Source organism: Vicia villosa, linkage group LG1 (genome assembly GCF_029867415.1).
Source record: "Vicia villosa cultivar HV-30 ecotype Madison, WI linkage group LG1, Vvil1.0, whole genome shotgun sequence".
In the NCBI taxonomy this organism is placed as follows: Eukaryota; Viridiplantae; Streptophyta; class Magnoliopsida; order Fabales; family Fabaceae; genus Vicia; species Vicia villosa.
Window position 1 is genome coordinate 1,660,658 of NC_081180.1, and position 19,358 is coordinate 1,680,015.

The window sequence follows — 19,358 nt, forward strand, 5'->3', positions numbered from 1 at the left end:
CAGTCTGCAAGGGGGCAGACTGCGTCAGATATTTTGCTTGGGGATTAGCCCCTCGCAAAATGTAGTAGTTTTCAGTTTGCTAGAGGTTAAGCCCCTGGCAAAATGTTTTCCATCTAAAAAAAATAATAATTAAAATACAAATATATTTATCATATAATTTAAATTAAAATGAAATTAGTATAATACTTATATACATTTAATTTATATTAACTTATTGTTTTCTAAAATAAAAATTATATTTTTTTATTAATACAAATAAAAATGCTAAATATTTTTTAAATATTATATTTTTATATTATATAAAAATTCTGTTTTTTTAATGTATAAATACTGTTTTTAATGTAAAAATTAGTAAATATATTTTTTGTGGAAGAAGAAGATTCATGGAAGAAGAAGATGTTTGAAAATTAGAAACAGTTTACAAAATAATGGAAGAAGAAGATGTTTGAAAATAATTTTGTGGAAGAAGAAGATTCATGGAAGAAGAAGATGTTTGAAAAATTTAAGAAACAGTTTACAAAATAATGGAAGAAGATGTTTGAAAAATAATTTTGTGGAAGAAGAAGAAGATGTTTACAAAATTTAAATTCATGGAAGAAGAAGATTCATGGAAGAAGAAGAAGATGTTTGAAAATAATTTTGTGAAGAGATAGACTTGGTGAAGAAGTGGAGAAGAAGAAGAGAGTTAGAGAGTAGGATGGAAGAAGAAAAATGGAGAGAGTTATAGAATGGGGAAGCTGAAGAGTAATTAAAAAATTTATGGTAATGTTTTGTGAGGGGGTTAGCCCCTGGCAAATTGTCAAGTAATAAGTGCACTAACTGGCACACTGAACGATGATGGGATTGCGTGCAGAGATTCTCTTTTTAGCTAGGGGAAGCCCCTGGCAAATTGTCATGTAGTTTTGCGAGGGGGTTAGCCCCTGGCAAATTTTCAAGTATTTTGGCGCATTTTTTCTTAGCCCCTCGCAATACAAAATTTTGAATTTTGAAATTCCCCCAATGCATTTGCGAGGGGATTCTCCACGCCAATGTACTATTAAATTATTATTTTTTTATTTTGTGCGTTGCGAGGGGTTAATCACCTGGCAACGTAATAAATTCAGTGAGGGGTTTATCCCCTGGCAAATTTCCCTGGCTAAATAAGGTTTTTCTTGTAGTGAGTGCATAGGTGATTTGAAACTAAAATCCCGGTGGCTCCTCCTTTGCTTCTAAACACTAAATTTTTTATTAAACACTAAATTTTTTATTAAAATCCCTTAAATATTATTTTTCCGATATATCTTATTTGATTATTCAAATCACATATTGTAAAAGATATTGATAGATTTGAATATTGAAATCGAATTTATTAGTTAATAAATGAATCTTTTAACTTGGGCCTCAAGCCACTGAATATAGGGTTTCCCAAGTGAACCTATAAAAGGACTCTGTCTATAGCATTGATTAAGTGTCAGTCTTTTTGTTTTTCTGCGATTCTCTCTCACTCTCCCCTCCTGCAATTCAATCCAAAACCATGAAACGTTCCATCGACGATGCCACGGTGCCGATTCCCAAAGCCCAGGGTGAACAGCAAGCACTGGAACGCCGTCACATTCAAGTCACCGGTCATAGGTGCAATCAAGAACGTGAAGAAGAGAAGGTAGCTGAAGGAGAAAAAGAGGAAGAGGTTGAATCGGTTAAAGAAGAATACAGAGTTTCAAAAAAACCAAAAATGAGGGTTATTAAACCTACCGAGATATTTGTGTTTTCTTTTGATTGGGAAAATCCTGAAGATATTTTGCGTGATTTGGATATAATGAATCAAGAAGATGTTCAATCAAGAATGATGACTGTTTAGAGTAACTCCAATCTATGGAGAGCTTCATTTCAAATTGAACAACATTGAAGAAGAACAAGCTGAGAATCTGTTACTGCGGAAAACCATTGCTTCACTATGTTTTATTAACTTCCTGTTGCTGGGGAACAACAAGGGTAGTTTCTTATTATTACTACTTCAGTTTTATTAACTTGCTGTTAATTTCCCTTATTATTATTTTAAAAATTTGTGTTTTATTTTGTTTACTTATTAATTTTATTTTGGCATAGGAGTGACCTTCTAAATTTCATACATGCACACAGTGGATAACCAAGCAAATTGAATAGATACATTGGTTTAATCATGAGTATTGAGTTTTCAACTACAAGTATATGTTTTTGCATATCAATACAAGTATATGAACAAATATCTATCTGACTTTGTAATACCAATAGCTAGAAGAAGAACATGTATGTATGTTGCATTTTGATGACAAGGGAAATACTTCAATCTAAATTCCCCCGGAATGAATTAATTCCAGCAATGCATCAACATACTGAACAGCAGTGTGTCGCCAAGTGTAACTGTCGGAAAGCCCATATTCTGCAAAATTTGGTTCTGTTCCAATGAATTCACCTGATAATGATTTTGTGGACACCACTTGTTGCCATATTTCAATGAACTCTTCCATAATTGGCTTTGCTATTTCAATTGAAGAAATAGGCATATACTCAATCTGCACACAAAATCAAACCAAATTTCAAAACAAACAAGTATATGTATATAGCTATCAAATTAAAGCAAAAAAAGTAGTTGACAATATCAATAATTCAAGATTCAAGTCCTAACTAAGATGCAATGATCAGAGATTCGGCATACTAATGTAACAAGAATTAAAAAGTTGTTACCTCCACAAAAATGCCACTCCGATTTTTATCACGACTAAGAACTTTAATCAATTTGAACCGAAGGTCACCCAGTTTATACTGCACACCTGCACCATCATCGTCCCAACAAGAATTAAACAAAAACAAACTAATGTTATAACTGCAAAAACTTAAGAAAAAAAATAGTAAACCTCAAATTGAATGATAACAGTAGAGTTGTAAGATTGGAGTAATTTATTCATGATAACGAAGAAGGAAGGATCTGCCTCAAGAACAATGTTATGTTCCAAAATGACCAAGTAATATTTGTTAGGTTGTCCCAAGGGATATAATCCCAAAGTATGGCGAGGCAATTCTGCACGCTTCGATTGGTAGCGTAAATTGGGTCTGTAATGACTCAGCTCAGTTTTCCATGTTCTTTCTTTGACGCCATTGAAGGCCTTCACGCACTCTGAGATTTTGTTCACCGAATGACTGTTTATTGCCGATTCTAGGTTCGGTTTCCAGTAAAGAATCCTAAAAGAACATTTTGATTTTATTTAAACTGAAAATTAGAGAGGAAAATATTACTAATGGGATTGATTTGAGTGATCGTACCTTTTCACAGTCATCTTCAAGGTTCTAGTTTTGAGCCGGTGATGGTGCCGGTGTCGGGGCAGGAAGGGACTACCACTGCTTTGGAAGAAATGGCTAGGCTAGAGTCGGAGTTTGTTAGTGAAGAGCGGGAAAACAATATCAAACTCTCAAGGCCTGTCTGAAAGATTTTTGATTTTTGATTTTTATAAACAATTTTAAAATAGTATTTGCAGAAATAAATGAAAAGAAAAAAAGTGTTTGGTAATCTTATTTATAAAAACAGCTTTAGAAAAGAGAGTATAACAAAACTGTTTGGTATAATTATTTTTAAAATATCTTCTTAAAACTACAAAATAGAAAATCAATTAGTTTTTATATATTTTAATTTATTTTAAAATAGAAGAATGTGGCTCAATTTATTTTTTTTTTTCAATTTTTTTTTGTTGAAAAAACTAAAAGTTTATTAACCACAGAACATCCCTTCAAGTACAAGATGTATTAAAAGAGTTGTTCAAAAAGTACAACTACACCATTCACATTATGGTAGACATCGGTTCGGTCCGGGTTCGTGCCCAAAACCAGAAATCGAACCAACCCTCGGGTGAGAAACATGGACCCTATTTCCGACCGATTTGGCCTTCGGTTTATTCGGATTCGGGTTCAAACGGTTTGGTTTTTAATATTGGTTTTTTTCGGTTATTGATATTGTTGGCCCATTTCAAATTTCAAGCTCAAGTTCTAAATCAATTTAGTTTATTATATTAGAAATTTTTATAAATTGTCAATTACTGGGCCAGATTAAACTTTGGTCCAACTAAATTAATTGATTTTCTTACAACTTTTTAAAATGTAGAATTTTAATCATTTTCAATCACAATAAAAATCAACCTATTGTTTTGTCCATAATTGCTTCCTTCTGCTGTGACAATTTTTTTGATTATGCATCATAATACTATGTCCAAATAAATAAATTAAAGGAGATTTAGACTTCGTTTGGCCCAGCTTTTTTATGTCCAAATAATAATATGAGCTTTTAAAATAAAGTTAAAGTTGTTTGGTTATGATTATTTTTTAAGCTTTAAAATTATATATATATATATATATATATATATATGTATTTATATATTTATATTTATATATATATATATATATATATATATGTATTTATATATATTTATATTTAAATTTATATGTATTTATATATATATATATATATATATATATATATATATATATATATATATATATATATATATATATATATATATATATATATATATATATATATATATATATATATATATATATAAAATACGTATTGAATAATTGTTGTATTAACTTATATAATTTAGTGTATAGTATAAAAAATTAATAATATTATTATTGAAAATTATTATACAATAAAATAAGATATAATATACAAAACAAATAAAAGTTGGACAATACTAATATCTACAAAAATGATGTAAACAAAATAAAATAAACAAATAAAACATAACTCTAGATGTTATGAACCATAGAAAAAAATTTGAAAAATATACGTATACTGCATAAGTGGCATTTTTTAAAAAGAAAAATGCTTTCATCGGGATTCGAACCGCGACCACATGTTTTAAGCTCCAAAAAAGTTAGTTTCAACGACGTTTTGAAAAGCTCATTTTATTCAATTTTTTGCCTTTAAAAAAAAGCTAATTTTTTTCATAAGAGCTTTATAAAAAATGTGTTTGGCCCTCTATCTCCTTATGAGGAGAAGATAAGTAGATAAAAAGCTAGGCCAAACGAGCTTAATATTCCAGAAGAAAGAGTAACTTCATCCTTTCTATGACAAATATTCTTGATATGTTCCTATTTTCAGTTTCAGATCTGAAGACATCTTTTAAGTAAAATCAAAAAAACAAATTATAAGTTAAAAAATATAGAACTCAATCAAAAAGTAAACATTATCCATATATTTCCCTCATGAAGTCTCTTTTTTAAGAAAGCATCTCCAGCAACCATCATCTACTCTTGACCATTCTTCAAAAATGCATCTCAAACATAGTTTACATTGTATAATATTAACCTACACCAAACAAGTGAAACAAAACACAACTAAGATATCAATATCATATATTTACACTTACTACACAAATATCAATACCAGAAAAGTGATACTTACTGCAACAACTAGAAGGAAGACAAGAAACCAATATCAATAACAAAATCAATTTGTAACCTGCAAGGATAAAAATAAAGATATCGTAAGAATAAAAGAGAAAATAAAGAATAAAATATATTAAGGAGAAAAGAATAAGAAAAATCTTCCTAAAATGACTATTGAGAATCACACCATTAAAAAAACCAACAATATTCAAATAGATAACCACTTAGACCCTCAAAACAAGAGTTATAGGGGAACCGGTGTTTTTCCATAGACCCTTAAACAAACAGGAAGACAACCATGGTAGGATCCAAACCAGATCCATGACCATAAACAGACAGGAAGACATGCAAGGGTGTTTTTCCAACAGATTCTAACAAGTTTTGATTATTTTTTTTGGAATTTAGGGATTAGGGTTTGGGTTTCAAATCTAATTTGTGAATACGGTGAAAGTAGGAGAGAGGTTAAGCGAGAGAGATGAAGGTGGTGGTGATGGAAGCAACAAAAAGTCTAGTTTTTCTATGATTAAAGGTTGAAGTTGAAGGGATGAGAGGAAAGGGGGGCGGCGCAGAAGAAAAATGAAGATGAGAAATTAGGGTTGCCTCTTCAAACCCTTATATTGTTGATAAATAATATTATAATAATGAAGTAATTATTGGGCTCGGTCGGATTCGGTCACCGATGGGTCCAACATTTTCATCCGATCCGAATCGAAAGAGTCCAGCATAGACCGAACCAGTCACCCATTTGAACCCTTAACCCGATGTGACCCGATCCGAAGAGTAAAATTTGATTCGGGCCGGCCGGATTTTCTTGGTTAATTTCCGTTTGTCCATCCCTAATTCACATAAAGACAATCGAGAACCCAATCTAGCCACCAGTGCCTAGGATGCACTGAAGCGGATTAATCCTCCAAACCTGATGCTCAACTCTAAAAGAAGACATGTGAGCATTTAGCCATTAGAAGTGGATGAAATTATGAGAAAGTACGTAATTATGGATCATAAGTGGATGAAATCTAATAGATTAAGTGATGAGTATGAGAATGGGGTGGTTCAAATTCTTGAATTCTTCTAAAGAGACCTTTTTTGCAATAAAGGAATTTTCCATTGTCTTTGTAAACTATGCGGGAATACCAAAAAACGTGGAAAAGAAGAAATATTTAATCATATACGTTGTTGTGAAATTTGTAAAAATTATACGACACATGAGCTCTCCCCAAGAATATTGAATCTTAAATATTGAATCTTCCTAAGAACCTCCTTGACACTTTTAACATTTTCAGTGACATTCCCAAAACAAATTATGTTCCAACCTCTAAGGTCTCTTTTCAAAAGCAAGACCTTCTTTCTAAGAACATACATATGGCAACCTGTGATCTTCTGATATCAACAAGATTCTATCATATTCCTTCACTCCTTGTGCAAAGTCCAGGTTTTAATGAATTTGAATTGGGACGCAATTGTGCCAGAATTGATATGAAAATCCAACAGAAGAGGATAATGATTAGAGCATAACTTGGATAAGGTTGACACTTAAATTTGGTTGCAGAAGTCAAACCAGAGATGATTCACTATGCACTGTCATGCCTTGTCTCTATGAAATAAGGGGCATCTCGCTTGTTAGACTAAGTGAACTTTGCACATATTGTGGGAATGTAGATGAGGTTATTGTTGTCTGTCCAATTGAGGTAAACTATAATTGGCCTTTTCTAAGAACTCTTCCTACCTCTATGTTCACGAGCATCTATTATCGCATTGAAACCCCCAAAGAAATACAAAGGGAGATGTTGATTTGATTGATGGTCATTAAGGTCCTTCTAGAGATGTCTTCTTTTAGTGATATTAGTGGATGCATAAACCACAACAAAAGCCAACAAACAATTGTGTAAAGTGAAGGAAAAAGAAACAAACGGATCATAAATAGAGATAATGGTCGAGATATAATATGCATTACAGAAGCACCACAATGAAGGTTTCTCCTTACTATTGAAAGCAAAAGATTTAAAACCTAATTTAAGAAACCAGTTGTTAGGAAATTTCGCAAAATCAAATTTAGGTTCAGCAATAATTATGTGATTAGGTTTGTGAAGTTTGATGAGTCTCTTTAAGGCTAATCTGGAGGGAGCATTATCCACTCCTCTAATGTTACAGTAGAGACTCTTCATGAGGAATGCTGCTTGGGACCTAGTAGTGTACTTCTGTTTTTGCTTTGTAGATTGCTTCTTTTTTAGTTTAGAGACTACTGAAGTGAATGCTCCTTCATTTTAAATAGGTTAATCTCTTGTCGAGTTATTGAGGAAATCTGCATCCAAATTTATGACTTCTTTTCCTTTTAGTTCAATCGCTTGGATGGATTCCACAAAGAGGGACAATTGTGATTCCGAGTCCTTAGGCGGTTGAGAAACAAAATTGAGAGGATTGTGAGAAACCAAACTTAAATCTACTTGATGCATTATCCGATCTATCTTAGGGATGGAATCCCTATGAGGACTATGTTCCCGCATTTCACTATCATTAAAGCATTGGGCCACAACATCTTCAGGAGGTTCCAATAAAGAATAAATAATCTAACTCTTACTTGAGATGAAGTATTATGTTGCAAGGAGGGATTGAAATCTTTCGACGAAGCAAATAGCTTCAACGATCCCGGATTTAAACTTAGAGAACTCGAAGCCCTAACTCTTCTCACGTCCTTAACACTTTAAAATGTAAATTCATAGTATCCTTTTCCCAACGATTACACTCCCTAGTTTTTCACTTCCGGCCAAAGAATAGAAAGCTTCGCACGAAGCGCAACCACTGTGAGAGACATGGAAGCTTTTGGCCATAGAACTCTTCCATGAAGATTGTTCTTGCATTCATTAAAGCCTGCTTTGTATTCTTATTCTGGATGTCATAAACTTCTTTTAGAATTTGAGCGAAAGACTTTATTTAAAGGGTATTGAGACAGTACCTTTGATGTTGATGGAGCATAGCTGATGGGAGGAGTTTCATGAATCGCAAAGGTTAATAATGTTTCTAAAAAAATATCTTTGAATTCCATGGATATGCTTAAAGAGACATCCGAATAAAATTAGGGTAGAAAACAAAATCTCCACCTACACCTCACAATGAACTTCTTATGAAAACAAGTTATCAAATGTTTGCAAAAATAGAAAACTTACATAATGTTGCCAAAAGTCAAATAATTATGACATTTAATATAAATTATGAGCGTCATGTTGGGGTTCTAACCTCATACACTCAAGTGGAGGGGGGTGTATACTACAACATAGGCAGATAACAAATTGTGTTACATTTTAAATGTTATTAACCAGTAAAACGAGATAAATGATGAGACGATAGTAATGAAAAATAACAACTTAGACATACAGATTGACTTTGTTAAGGTTGTAAATATGTATTTGGTCTAGCTAGCCTGAAAATTTGAAATGAAAATAAACTATCCATGTCTCATCTGAATTATCTAGATTGTATAGTTCCAATTCCAATCATATCTAGACGTATATAACCAAAATGGTTTGGGCATGGATTGCTTGATCGGAACATAACCATCTACTGCATCATGCTCTGATGAAGTACATCCATTAATCATTTGATCAATCACTTCTCTTCCTTCACATATGATTTTAATATCACATCTGTCTTCTACACTTTTTAACACCATCTTTGCGGTAGAATCATGTCTTCTTGACTCATGTTTTCTAATCATCCAAATAATAAAAACATTTAGTAAAAATATGCTATTATTAATTATTAAATTAGTGTCACACATGAGATTCATACATAGTACCTTAGATTAGATTGTGTAATTCCAATCACCAATTTTCTTATATTTAGATTCTTCACAAGATCTACAATGGCTTTACCAACGTTGTCATTCTCAATAAGCAACATCTCTACCTTAACTTTTGAGCCAGTACACATGTCAATGAACTTCTGAAGGAGTATTCTCCTTTTCCTTTTCTCTTGGCTCAAGTAGTTGTTAACTTGTTCTTGACTCACATATTTCCTTGGAATTTTTCCCACTATTAATAATCTTTCAATTATCACATATATCAACAAAAATAAAAACAATAAAGTAAAAAGTAATTGAAAGAAATACTTACGTGAAGTTGGAATTCGCTTGACTTGAGGGAAAACATGTATAAGAGAAACAATAGTAGAATTAGGGTTTACTAAGTGCTTTAAGGTCCATGAAAGTGCTTCCATGCTTGAACCATTTTCTCCAACAGCCACATAAACAACATCATATAACCTATCCTTATGGATATCAATAGAGAAAACACTGCTCTCGCAATCTTCTTCTCTTATTGTACCTAATGGTTCCTTCTTTAGATTCATCTCAAATAGATCTTCTGAATTCACACCATCATCTTCTTCTTCTAGTTCTATTTTGCTACGGAAACCGCAAACACAACGTGTGCCAATGTCTTCATCGAAGTAGTGTAAAAACTCATCATCGCCATCAATATTTCCATTCATTGCCATTTTATATTTTATTTGTCACGTCAAAGCTTGATTACAATGGCTCAATTCAGATTTTTTTTTTGATGAATTTCGAAGGCTAAAAATTGTTAGTATAAATGCTTGGAGTAATATAATATTTAAATTTGTTATCTTAATTCACATTATTTGACTCTAGTTATTATTATAAGGAAATTTTATTTTTACCATTTATTCATCAAGTATATAAATTATATATAGACTAGTCTCATAGTTATAGTAAACGTTTTATTTATGTTATGTGTGGTTTTAAAAAAAAACTAAATATGTTAATTTTAATTATAAAATTATTATTATTTATTAAAATATTTTTATTAATTATAATTAATGTAATAGTTGAATGGAATGAAATATGATAAATAAAGATATAATAATAAAAAAATATTTATTAGTTTTATAAAGAAATATTTATTAAAAAAATGTGTAAATGGGGCATTTTATATAAAAAGAAAAAAATTATGAATTTTTCTTAAAATTTGAGTGCTTATCTGTATTCAATGTATTTGAATATGTAATCAAAAATATAATTTATTTGATCTCTTTTATTTTAAATTTTTGTTGAATAATTATTAATGTATTTATATTTTTTATATAATCATAATTGTTGTGTATTAGTTATAAGTTTAGTAATTATTACTCTGAAATTTATCAAAAAATAATGAAATTTTTTATGAGTTTTATTTTTAATTTATAATTGGAATTAGAATAGAAATATGAACCGTATAATTATCATTATTATTATTAATCATAATTTATAAATTATATCTATTTTAAGATATCCGAATTAATCATATCCTAAATTTTTCAATTTTTTAGGATGTTTTCGGATATGCATATCTGAAAAAACCTCTGATAATTTTTTGAGATTTTTTCGGATATGCATATCCGACAGATGCATCTTCGAATTAATCAAAATTTCAGTTTTTTTAAAATATTTTCAGAGATGCATCTCCAAAGCTATTTTAGAATTTTCAGCCGGAATTTTTACCCAACAGAGGTTATCTTGGTTAATAGGGATGCATTGATTTTAGAGGCCTTTTAAATGATGAGGCATGTGGGATATCACTGTTTGCACGTAAGGATCTTCTCCATTTTTCAAAAGAAATGGAAGTTTCCGTTACTATAGTTTTCAAATAAATAAAATATATAAATGCACGTATTTTTAAAAGTGGTGACATTAATTACACATTTATACACCAAAATCATAGTAATGGACACCTACATTTCTTTTGAAAAATGGAGAGGATCCTTACTTTGTTTGCACAGGGCCGACATTGATGAAGTATTAATTTTTGGTTAAATATCATAAATTATTTCCTTGGTTTTTTTCTCTCTTTTAAATCATAATCTCTTGTGATATTTATAAATATTAACACTTGTTGTTAGGGAATGAACTTTATATTAACTATTTATATTTATTTAACTTAACTATCACATATTAATTAAATATCCAATACATTTTAATAATTAATTGTGTTTGATTTAATAATAATAAATAAATATATATTAATAAAAAATGTGCAATGTTATCCACTGATTAAGAATCATTAATTATATTAATTAGATGTTTGTCCTGCGATGCACAAATGTTGATAGTTTAAAAAGTAGATTAGAACATGTATATACATATTTATGTATTTTATAAAAAAATTACGAATAAATATTTCAATACAATACAAATAATTTGATTCTTTATGAAAACTTACAATTTCATACATATAATTTAAGTTTTTCTAAGTATATTAACTCTTATAAGAAGGTGAACCTTTGTAATTATTACTATTGGAATATTCTACCTCTTGAGTGTTTTGAGAGGTAGGAGCTTTCCGTTTTGTTTCGGGTTGGAGCATCCCTTTTGCTCCTTATAATTCCATTGCTTATTTAAAAAAAAATAGTTTTAAGAATAAAAAATTATAGACAATTATTTATTTATTTATTTTTTTATCAATTAAAAAATAGTCACGGTGTTGATAAGAAAAAAAATACAAAATTTTAATATGAATGGCAAGTTTTCAAAACTTTTGTTTCTTGCCGCTTTACCGCCTCAACAGATGGTGAAGATTTTGTTTCCAGAAATGATATTCGAAGAGGATGGTGAAGATTTCGCTATCGCTGTCGTCTCATTCGCTAGGGCACCCCTGTGTGTTATGAATGAAATAAAGTACCTGATATGTTTTATTTTATGGGAAAAAATTTCACAGCAGTTGCGAGCTTCAACCGTAGTGATATATGAAACTTATAACCACGGTTGTATGAAACAACCGTAGTTGTTATACTTTCAATTTTTAAATAAAAAAATGTTAAGGGACGTGCGTTTATTTTTACTGTAAAAATGGAAAAATATTAATGTTGGAATTCGAAACTTGTTACCCAAATTATATGACAACAGTTCTTAGTAAGATCTATGATGAAAAGTTTATTAATAAAAAAGAACACGCTCGTAGAAAATATGATATGACTACGGTGGATATATGATCGTGGTAATATAGTGTCACCGAAAGTGTATTTTATAATAGTGACTCCTAGATAGATTAGAAGTGCCAACAACCCCATACCTCTAAGTAGAAGAGCAAAACTTAATTGAAATCCCTCAAAACTTACGATAAGTCTCTTTCAAGATTGTCTTTTAACTTATAGATATGTTTGCCCACATAACTCTCTTATATGGAAAATCACTCCTAAATCACTTCCAAAAAAGCCCTAAAAATATATGGGTCGACCTATATGGGCCATGGGTAGCCCGCCAGCCCAAAAAAAATTTTTTTTTTTAATATAATTAGAAATTATCTATTCCGAATTCATAAAAGTATGTTATAAACAATTTGCGTATTATGTAATATAATTTTTTTTTGGTATTATAAATTTATAAATATCAAACAAAAATCTATGGTTTGACTTAATTTCAAACTAAAATGTTTCATCCTAATATAATACTAGTAACAAACCCGTGCGTTCGCACGGGTTCTGGCGTGGATTGCGCATTTATTTCAAATCCCCAATTATAATATAATATGACATTTTGCGCATTGTAGATAGTATAGAAAAGATACCATGATGCATTCTAATTAAAAATAAGGTTGATATGACATTTTGGCTCTGTTTGGTAAGACATATTTTCGAGCTTATACCTTATGTCTTATGTCTTATAAGCTCATATGATAATTTAGACCTGTTTGGTAACAGTCTTTTCATCACGAGCTTATAGCTTATTTTGCTAGCTTATAGCTTATTTTCCAGAAGCTATTTTAAATAGCGTTTTAGCTCATGTCTTATAGCATATTACTTTTTCTTCCTTTTTTATCCTTATTATTTCAATTAAATCCATTTTTAACCCTTATAATTTATTTTAATTTAAAATAAAATAATTATATATTAAATATCTTTTATGTCATTTTACATTTATAAGTTAATTTAACCGCTAATTTTACCAAACACTTCAACGAGTTTATAAGCTATCAGTCTCAACCATCTGCTATAAGCTATAAGTCATCAGTCATCAGCCATCAGTCATAAGCTATAAGCTATCGGCTAGCTTATCAGTCAACCGCTATTTTTACCAAACAGACCCTTAAAAAATTTTGATGTAATTTTTATAATATTCCATCAAATTTAATTATAATATAATATTTCAATCTAATTATAATTGTTATAAAATATTATTACAATTTGTTGTTATAATTGTCATGAATATTTATATCTTAAAATTTGTTGGAATAAATTATTTAATTTTGTGTGCTACATTTAATAGTTTGTGATGTATTTTGAACAGTTGGAGTTAAGTTAACGTAGTGTTTGACATTTTAATGGTAACTTATATGGATTATTTAGAAATCCTAATTTTCGATATGAAATTTATATATATATATATATATATATATATATATATATATATATATATATATATATATATATATATATATATATATATATATATATATATATATATATATATATATACTCCTTCCGGCCATTATTAGAAGCAAAGATTCTCTTTTTAGATTCATTAAATAATGAATATATTTGGTCTATATAAAATATTAGATACATTCATTATTCAATCAACTTGAAAAGAGAATATTTGCTTATAATAATGGCTAGAGGGAGTAAGTATTATTGCCTCTAATTGCATAAAGATATATTTTTTTAAAATATAAATAGATCCGTTTAGGATCGGGTAGCCTGCAACCCAAATAGGGTTGACCCTGGGTAGTGAAAATAGAGCCCATTTAAATATGAATTTTTTGAGTCCGACTCTGAAAAACCCGAGGTCTGTATGGGCCGACTCGTTTAAGACCGGACAGTCTATTTTAACAGCTCTGACCCCCTCAATTATCAATAGAAGTGGTAAAACTGCAATCACATGGTGAATTACTCCCACAAGGAGTAATAGTTTTATCCCAACATTCAAAATTTAATATACAACTATACTATTTTATAACTATTAATTTGACATGATATAAGAAAGAAAATTAATTTAAAAATAAACTTGTATGTATACATTATACATCTATGGTGTTGCAAAGTTGAATAGATCAAAGGTGAATATGTATCTATACATGGTCCACCTTGTGTCATTGACTAATCCTGATGCAAATGTGTATCACATGTGATGGTCTTTTATCCTAGACTTATGAACTATGTCTGAACCTAAATATCCCAAACGCATTGGGAACAAAACGCTTGACTGGAACAAAACCATCTACTTCATCATGCTGTGAACTGCACCCATTAATCATTTCATCAATCACTTCTCTTCCTTCACATATGATTTTAACATCACAATTTTCTTCTACACTTTTTAACACCATCTCCGCAGTAGAATTTTGCCTTCTTGACGCATGTTTTCTAATCATCCAAATAGTAAAAAACATTTAGTAAAAGTATAGAAAAGGTATAATAAATTTATGGTTTGACTTAATTTATAAAGGTATTATAAAGGTATAAATATTAAACATAAATTTATGGTTTGACTTAATTTCAAACTAAAATGTTTCATCCTAATATAATTATGTAGATAGTATAGAAAAGACATCATGATGCATTCTAATTAAAAATAAGGTTGACTTGAGATTTATAAAGTTCTGATGTAATTTTTATGGGAGGATGGAGTTAGTACATATTTTATATATATATATATATATATATATATATATATATATATATATATATATATATATATATATATATATATATATATATATATATATATATATAACAATTTATTATAATATAATATTCCATCAATCTAATTATAATTGTTATAAAATTTTATTACAGTTTGTTGTTATAATCGTCATGAATATTTATATCTTAAAACATGTTGGAATAAATTATTTAATTTTGTGTGCTACATTGAATAATTTGTGATGTATTTTGAATAGTTGGAATTAAGTTAATGTGGTGTTTTACATTTTAATTGTAACTTATATGGATTATTTAGAAATCCTAATTTTATATATATATATATATATATATATATATATATATATATATATATATATATATATATATATATATAAGGAGGGTTATATTTCCTCCAAGAGTAAGTTAATATAACTTACTCCACATCTTGACCATTTATTCTTTTCAATCTGATGGTTAAAAAGAATAAGTAATTAAATGTGGAGAGAGAAAATATGGCTGAGTAATGAATGTATCTGTTCTATATAAAAGATCAGATACATTCATTATTCAAACAGGACGGAGCTTGGATAATAACAATAGAGCCCGTTTAAATATGGGTTTTTTGAGTCTGGCTCTGAAAAGTCTGAGGTCTGCATGGGTCGGTCCGTTTAGGACCGAATAGCCCATTTTGACAGCTCTACATCAAATCGATAGAAGACCCCCTGATCAGTGTATTTTGATACACGATCCTCTATGTTTATACTTTTACATTTCCATGTTTTATTTTGGTTATTTTTCCCTTTTAATGTGTTTTTATAATTTAGTTTATTTTTATACTTATTTGATTTTCGTATTTTGTTTTTAGCTTTGGCATCTTTCACGGAAACGATCATAACTAGAGTTCTAGGAATCCGATTGAGGCATTCTAATAATCGCCGGAAAGCTAAGAGAGAGAGCTACGACTTTCGTGTTGGAGTCGAAGTCAGATTCGGAGCACATAATTTCCCAGTTTTCGTTTTAAGATGCAGCCTTAGTTTGTTTAAGTTTTGGTCAATTGTGGGTCGGGTTCTGGATGTTTTTGACCCAGTTGGGTTATTATGACCCGGTTTTACTTTTAGCTTCTCTTGAGTCTAGGTCTGGCCGTACAGACACTATTCACGTTTTCTATTCACGAATTTTTGAGAGCTTGACAATTGTAATGGAGAACTAAACCTCGAGGATCAGTTCATTGTAATCAGATGCCGCTTTGAGGTTCTTTTATAATTTTCCATTAATCTGTTCCTTTGAATCCAATCTATAATTACAATTGCTTGCTTAATTTAATTGTTTTTATATGATAGAATTCTTTAATTTGATTGTTGTCTGTTCTTGAATCAATTTCGTGATTAGTGTAGCTTTTGCATTATCGCGTTCGATCATATTGTGCTTGCTTGATTCACAATAGCTTTTAATCCGTTTGCTTTATCCGGAATTCAGGGAGAGACTTCTTATAATTGCTATTGCGCTTGTCAGTAGTTTTTATAGTCGAATAGGATCAGACCCGTTTAGGGAATTGGAATTTTATAGGGATCAATGATAAGTCGGAAGTTGATGCAATGGGTTGATTCGTTTCAGCTTATTCAGATAACTTATTCATATAATTGAACATGAAACAAACCCCCCCTAATTCGAATTCCAGTCGGTTAGTAATAACTAAGACTGCTTGTGAGACGATATCCGAGTTATCGTTAATTACCGCTAAACTACGTTTTATAAAATATTCGTTTTTGATCCGTGCGCGACAGCGGATCACCCCACAGTTACCAAATAGAGATGATAAAACTGCAATCACATGGTGAATTACTCCCGCAAGGAATAATAGTTTTATCCCAACATTCAAAATTTAATATACAACTATACTATTTTATAACTATTAATTTGACATGATCAAAGAAAGAAAATTAATTTAAAAATAAACTTGTATGTATACATTATATATCTATGGTGTTGCAAAGTTGAATAGATCAAAGGTGAATATGTATCTATACATGGTCCACCTTGTGTCATTGACTAATCCTGATGCAAATGTGTATCACATGTGATGGTCTTTTATCCTAGACTTATGAACTATGTCTGAACCTAAATATCCCAAACGCATTGGGAACAAAACGCTTGACTGGAACAAAACCATCTACTTCATCATGCTGTGAACTGCACCCATTAATCATTTCATCAATCACTTCTCTTCCTTCACATATGATTTTAACATCACAATTTTCTTCTACACTTTTTAACACCATCTCCGCAGTAGAATTTTGCCTTCTTGACGCATGTTTTCTAATCATCCAAATAGTAAAAAACATTTAGTAAAAGTATTTAGATTAGTATCACAAATGGAGTTTACATATTGTACCTTAGATAAGATTGTGTAGTTCCAATCACCAATTTCAATATATTTAAATTCTTAACAAGCTCTACAATGGCTTTAGCAACTTTGTCACCCTCAATAAGCAAAATCTCCACCTTAACTTTTGAATCAGTACACATGTCAATGAACTTTTGAAGGAGTAATTTTCTCTTGCTTTTCTCTTGGGTCATGTAGATGTTAACATATTCTTGATTCACACGACTCCTTGGAATTTTTCCCACTGTTATTCATCTTTCAATTACCAATCCATCACTAATATCAACAAAAGAAGAACAAGTAAGAACTAAGTAATTGAAATACTTACTTGGAGTTGGAATTTGTTTGACTCTAGGGAAAACATGTACAAGAGAAACAATAGTAGAATTAGGCTTGACTAAGTGTTTTAAGGTCCACGAAAGTGCTTCCATGCTTGAACCATTTTCTCCAACAGCCACATAAACAACATCAGAATCAGATAACTTATCTTTGTGGATATCAAGAGAGAACACAGTACTTCTTTCATAATCTTCTTCTTCTTTTATTGAATCCAATGGTTCTCCCTTCTTCAGATTTATCTCAAACAAATCATCTTCTTCTTCTATTTCGCTACTGAAACTGTAATCAAAGTCAAACACTTGGTTTTTCTTGAAACCAATCAAACCGCAACCACAACTTGTATTGTCTTCATCGGATGCATCAACGTAACAGTGTAAGCACACACGAGACATGATAAGATAAATAAATAGATTCAAGTGTAAATGTATTGTGCAAGCAATGGTTGTGTTGGTTTTGTGAGAAGAATCCAAGTCAACTCAAATATTTAATTCCTAGTATAAATGCAAATTTTTTAATCTAAAAATTACTAATTATTTAACAGTGTTGTAACTTATCCATGGCGTGGTAACGAGATATATTTATATGTCAACGATGTAAAACTGTTTTTTTAGTCAAGGCCTGAAATCGTTTAACCCCTATTACATATATTTAATGGATCGTTAGGCCGCTTATGTGATGATCTTAAAAAAAACTGTCGCAAAGAATGATCCAACGACTTATAGTTTATCGAAAGGTTACATCCAGACATCTTGTTAGATTGAGACTAACCAAATATCCAAAGATCGATGAATCAAGAAACCAGCTTGATGGATTGACATTAAGGTCTACACGGCAGAAGAAAAGGACAAAAATAATTATAGTACCATTTGATTTAGAGATGGACCTATCCTAAAAATAGGGCTGGACAAAACATTATCAACCGGTGATAACCACCCGATCCGTTTCATTTATTTGGCATTCGGTCGGATTTGAACGGGTTTTCGAGTCTAGTCGGACGGTTGATTGGGATATAATTGGGTTGGACCGGTTCGGTTCGGGTGATTATTTTGGGTCCGTCGGAAACCGAACCCGACCAAATTTAAATGATATTTTATTTTAATTATTTATTACTATTTATCATTTATATCACCCATTAGTATCCTTCTCTCACTCTTAAACTTACTCTCATAGAAAACCTTAGTTCATTCTCTCTCATTTCCTCTTCCTACGCTGGTCTCAGCTGCCGCTTCTTCAACCATCATCGTTACCCCTCTCTCATTGTTTCACTCATATTCATCTTCCTCTCTCACCGTCGCCTCACCACCCATTCATCCTTACCACCTTCTCACTGCATGTAGCCTTCATGTATTGCTTTACAATCACTTTGATGAGTTGATTTGATGGAACCAAAGGTGGATCTACGACTTTGAAGACATGAACTTCTACGAAAGGTTATTTTTTTCTTTTTTTTTTTTTAGGATTGTGATTTAGGGTTTGTGTTACTGTATCTTTAAAACGATTAAATATTGGGTTTTTTGGTTTGTTTAGTTTGTGCTTTCTGTGAAGGCAAGCTTCTACAATACTATGTTTTGATGAAGACAACTATCATGAGCATGCATCAATAAAG

The 19,358-nt window shown here is 30.6% G+C and overlaps 3 protein-coding genes across 3 annotated transcripts; all 3 read right to left on the bottom strand.

Moving 5' to 3' along the window:
• Positions 1–2,131: 2,131 nt before the first annotated feature.
• LOC131645239 (mediator of RNA polymerase II transcription subunit 20a-like) lies at positions 2,132–3,293 on the bottom strand. Its single transcript, XM_058915912.1, has 4 exons — positions 3,280–3,293; positions 3,080–3,198; positions 2,704–2,873; positions 2,132–2,531 (listed from the first exon to the last, which is right to left on the bottom strand). Exons 1-4 carry the CDS (start codon positions 3,291–3,293, stop codon positions 2,307–2,309), a joined length of 528 nt encoding a protein of 175 aa, XP_058771895.1. The 3' UTR covers positions 2,132–2,306.
• A 5,285-nt stretch (positions 3,294–8,578) lies between these two features.
• Positions 8,579–9,891, bottom strand: LOC131645240 (U-box domain-containing protein 35-like). The gene is made up of 3 exons (XM_058915913.1): positions 9,510–9,891; positions 9,194–9,428; positions 8,579–9,104 (listed from the first exon to the last, which is right to left on the bottom strand). The coding sequence occupies exons 1-3, from the start codon at positions 9,889–9,891 to the stop codon at positions 8,867–8,869; spliced, it is 855 nt and encodes a 284-aa protein (XP_058771896.1). The 3' UTR covers positions 8,579–8,866.
• Positions 9,892–16,621: 6,730 nt separating this feature from the next.
• Positions 16,622–18,271, bottom strand: LOC131599408 (U-box domain-containing protein 35-like). The gene is made up of 3 exons (XM_058871771.1): positions 17,742–18,271; positions 17,423–17,657; positions 16,622–17,346 (listed from the first exon to the last, which is right to left on the bottom strand). The coding sequence occupies exons 1-3, from the start codon at positions 18,142–18,144 to the stop codon at positions 17,130–17,132; spliced, it is 855 nt and encodes a 284-aa protein (XP_058727754.1). The 5' UTR covers positions 18,145–18,271; the 3' UTR covers positions 16,622–17,129.
• Between the last annotated feature and the right edge of the window lie 1,087 nt (positions 18,272–19,358).

Bases quoted from the DNA above. Each gene is read 5' to 3' on its own strand.
- LOC131645239 (XM_058915912.1), bottom strand. The intron at 2,874-3,079 runs GTCATTACAGAC...ATTCAATTTGAG, and splicing joins AACATGGAAAACTGAGCTGA to GTTTACTATTTTTTTTCTTA. The intron at 2,532-2,703 runs GTAACAACTTTT...TTTTGTGTGCAG, and splicing joins GGAGTGGCATTTTTGTGGAG to ATTGAGTATATGCCTATTTC.
- LOC131645240 (XM_058915913.1), bottom strand. From the start codon at position 9,891: ATGGCAATGAATGGAAATATTGATGGCGATGATGAGTTTTTACACTAC. The intron at 9,429-9,509 runs GTAAGTATTTCT...GATTATTAATAG, and splicing joins CAAGCGAATTCCAACTTCAC to TGGGAAAAATTCCAAGGAAA. The intron at 9,105-9,193 runs GTACTATGTATG...TTGGATGATTAG, and splicing joins ATTACACAATCTAATCTAAG to AAAACATGAGTCAAGAAGAC.
- LOC131599408 (XM_058871771.1), bottom strand. From the start codon at position 18,144: ATGTCTCGTGTGTGCTTACACTGTTACGTTGATGCATCCGATGAAGAC. The intron at 17,658-17,741 runs GTAAGTATTTCA...GATGAATAACAG, and splicing joins CAAACAAATTCCAACTCCAA to TGGGAAAAATTCCAAGGAGT. The intron at 17,347-17,422 runs GTACAATATGTA...TTGGATGATTAG, and splicing joins ACTACACAATCTTATCTAAG to AAAACATGCGTCAAGAAGGC.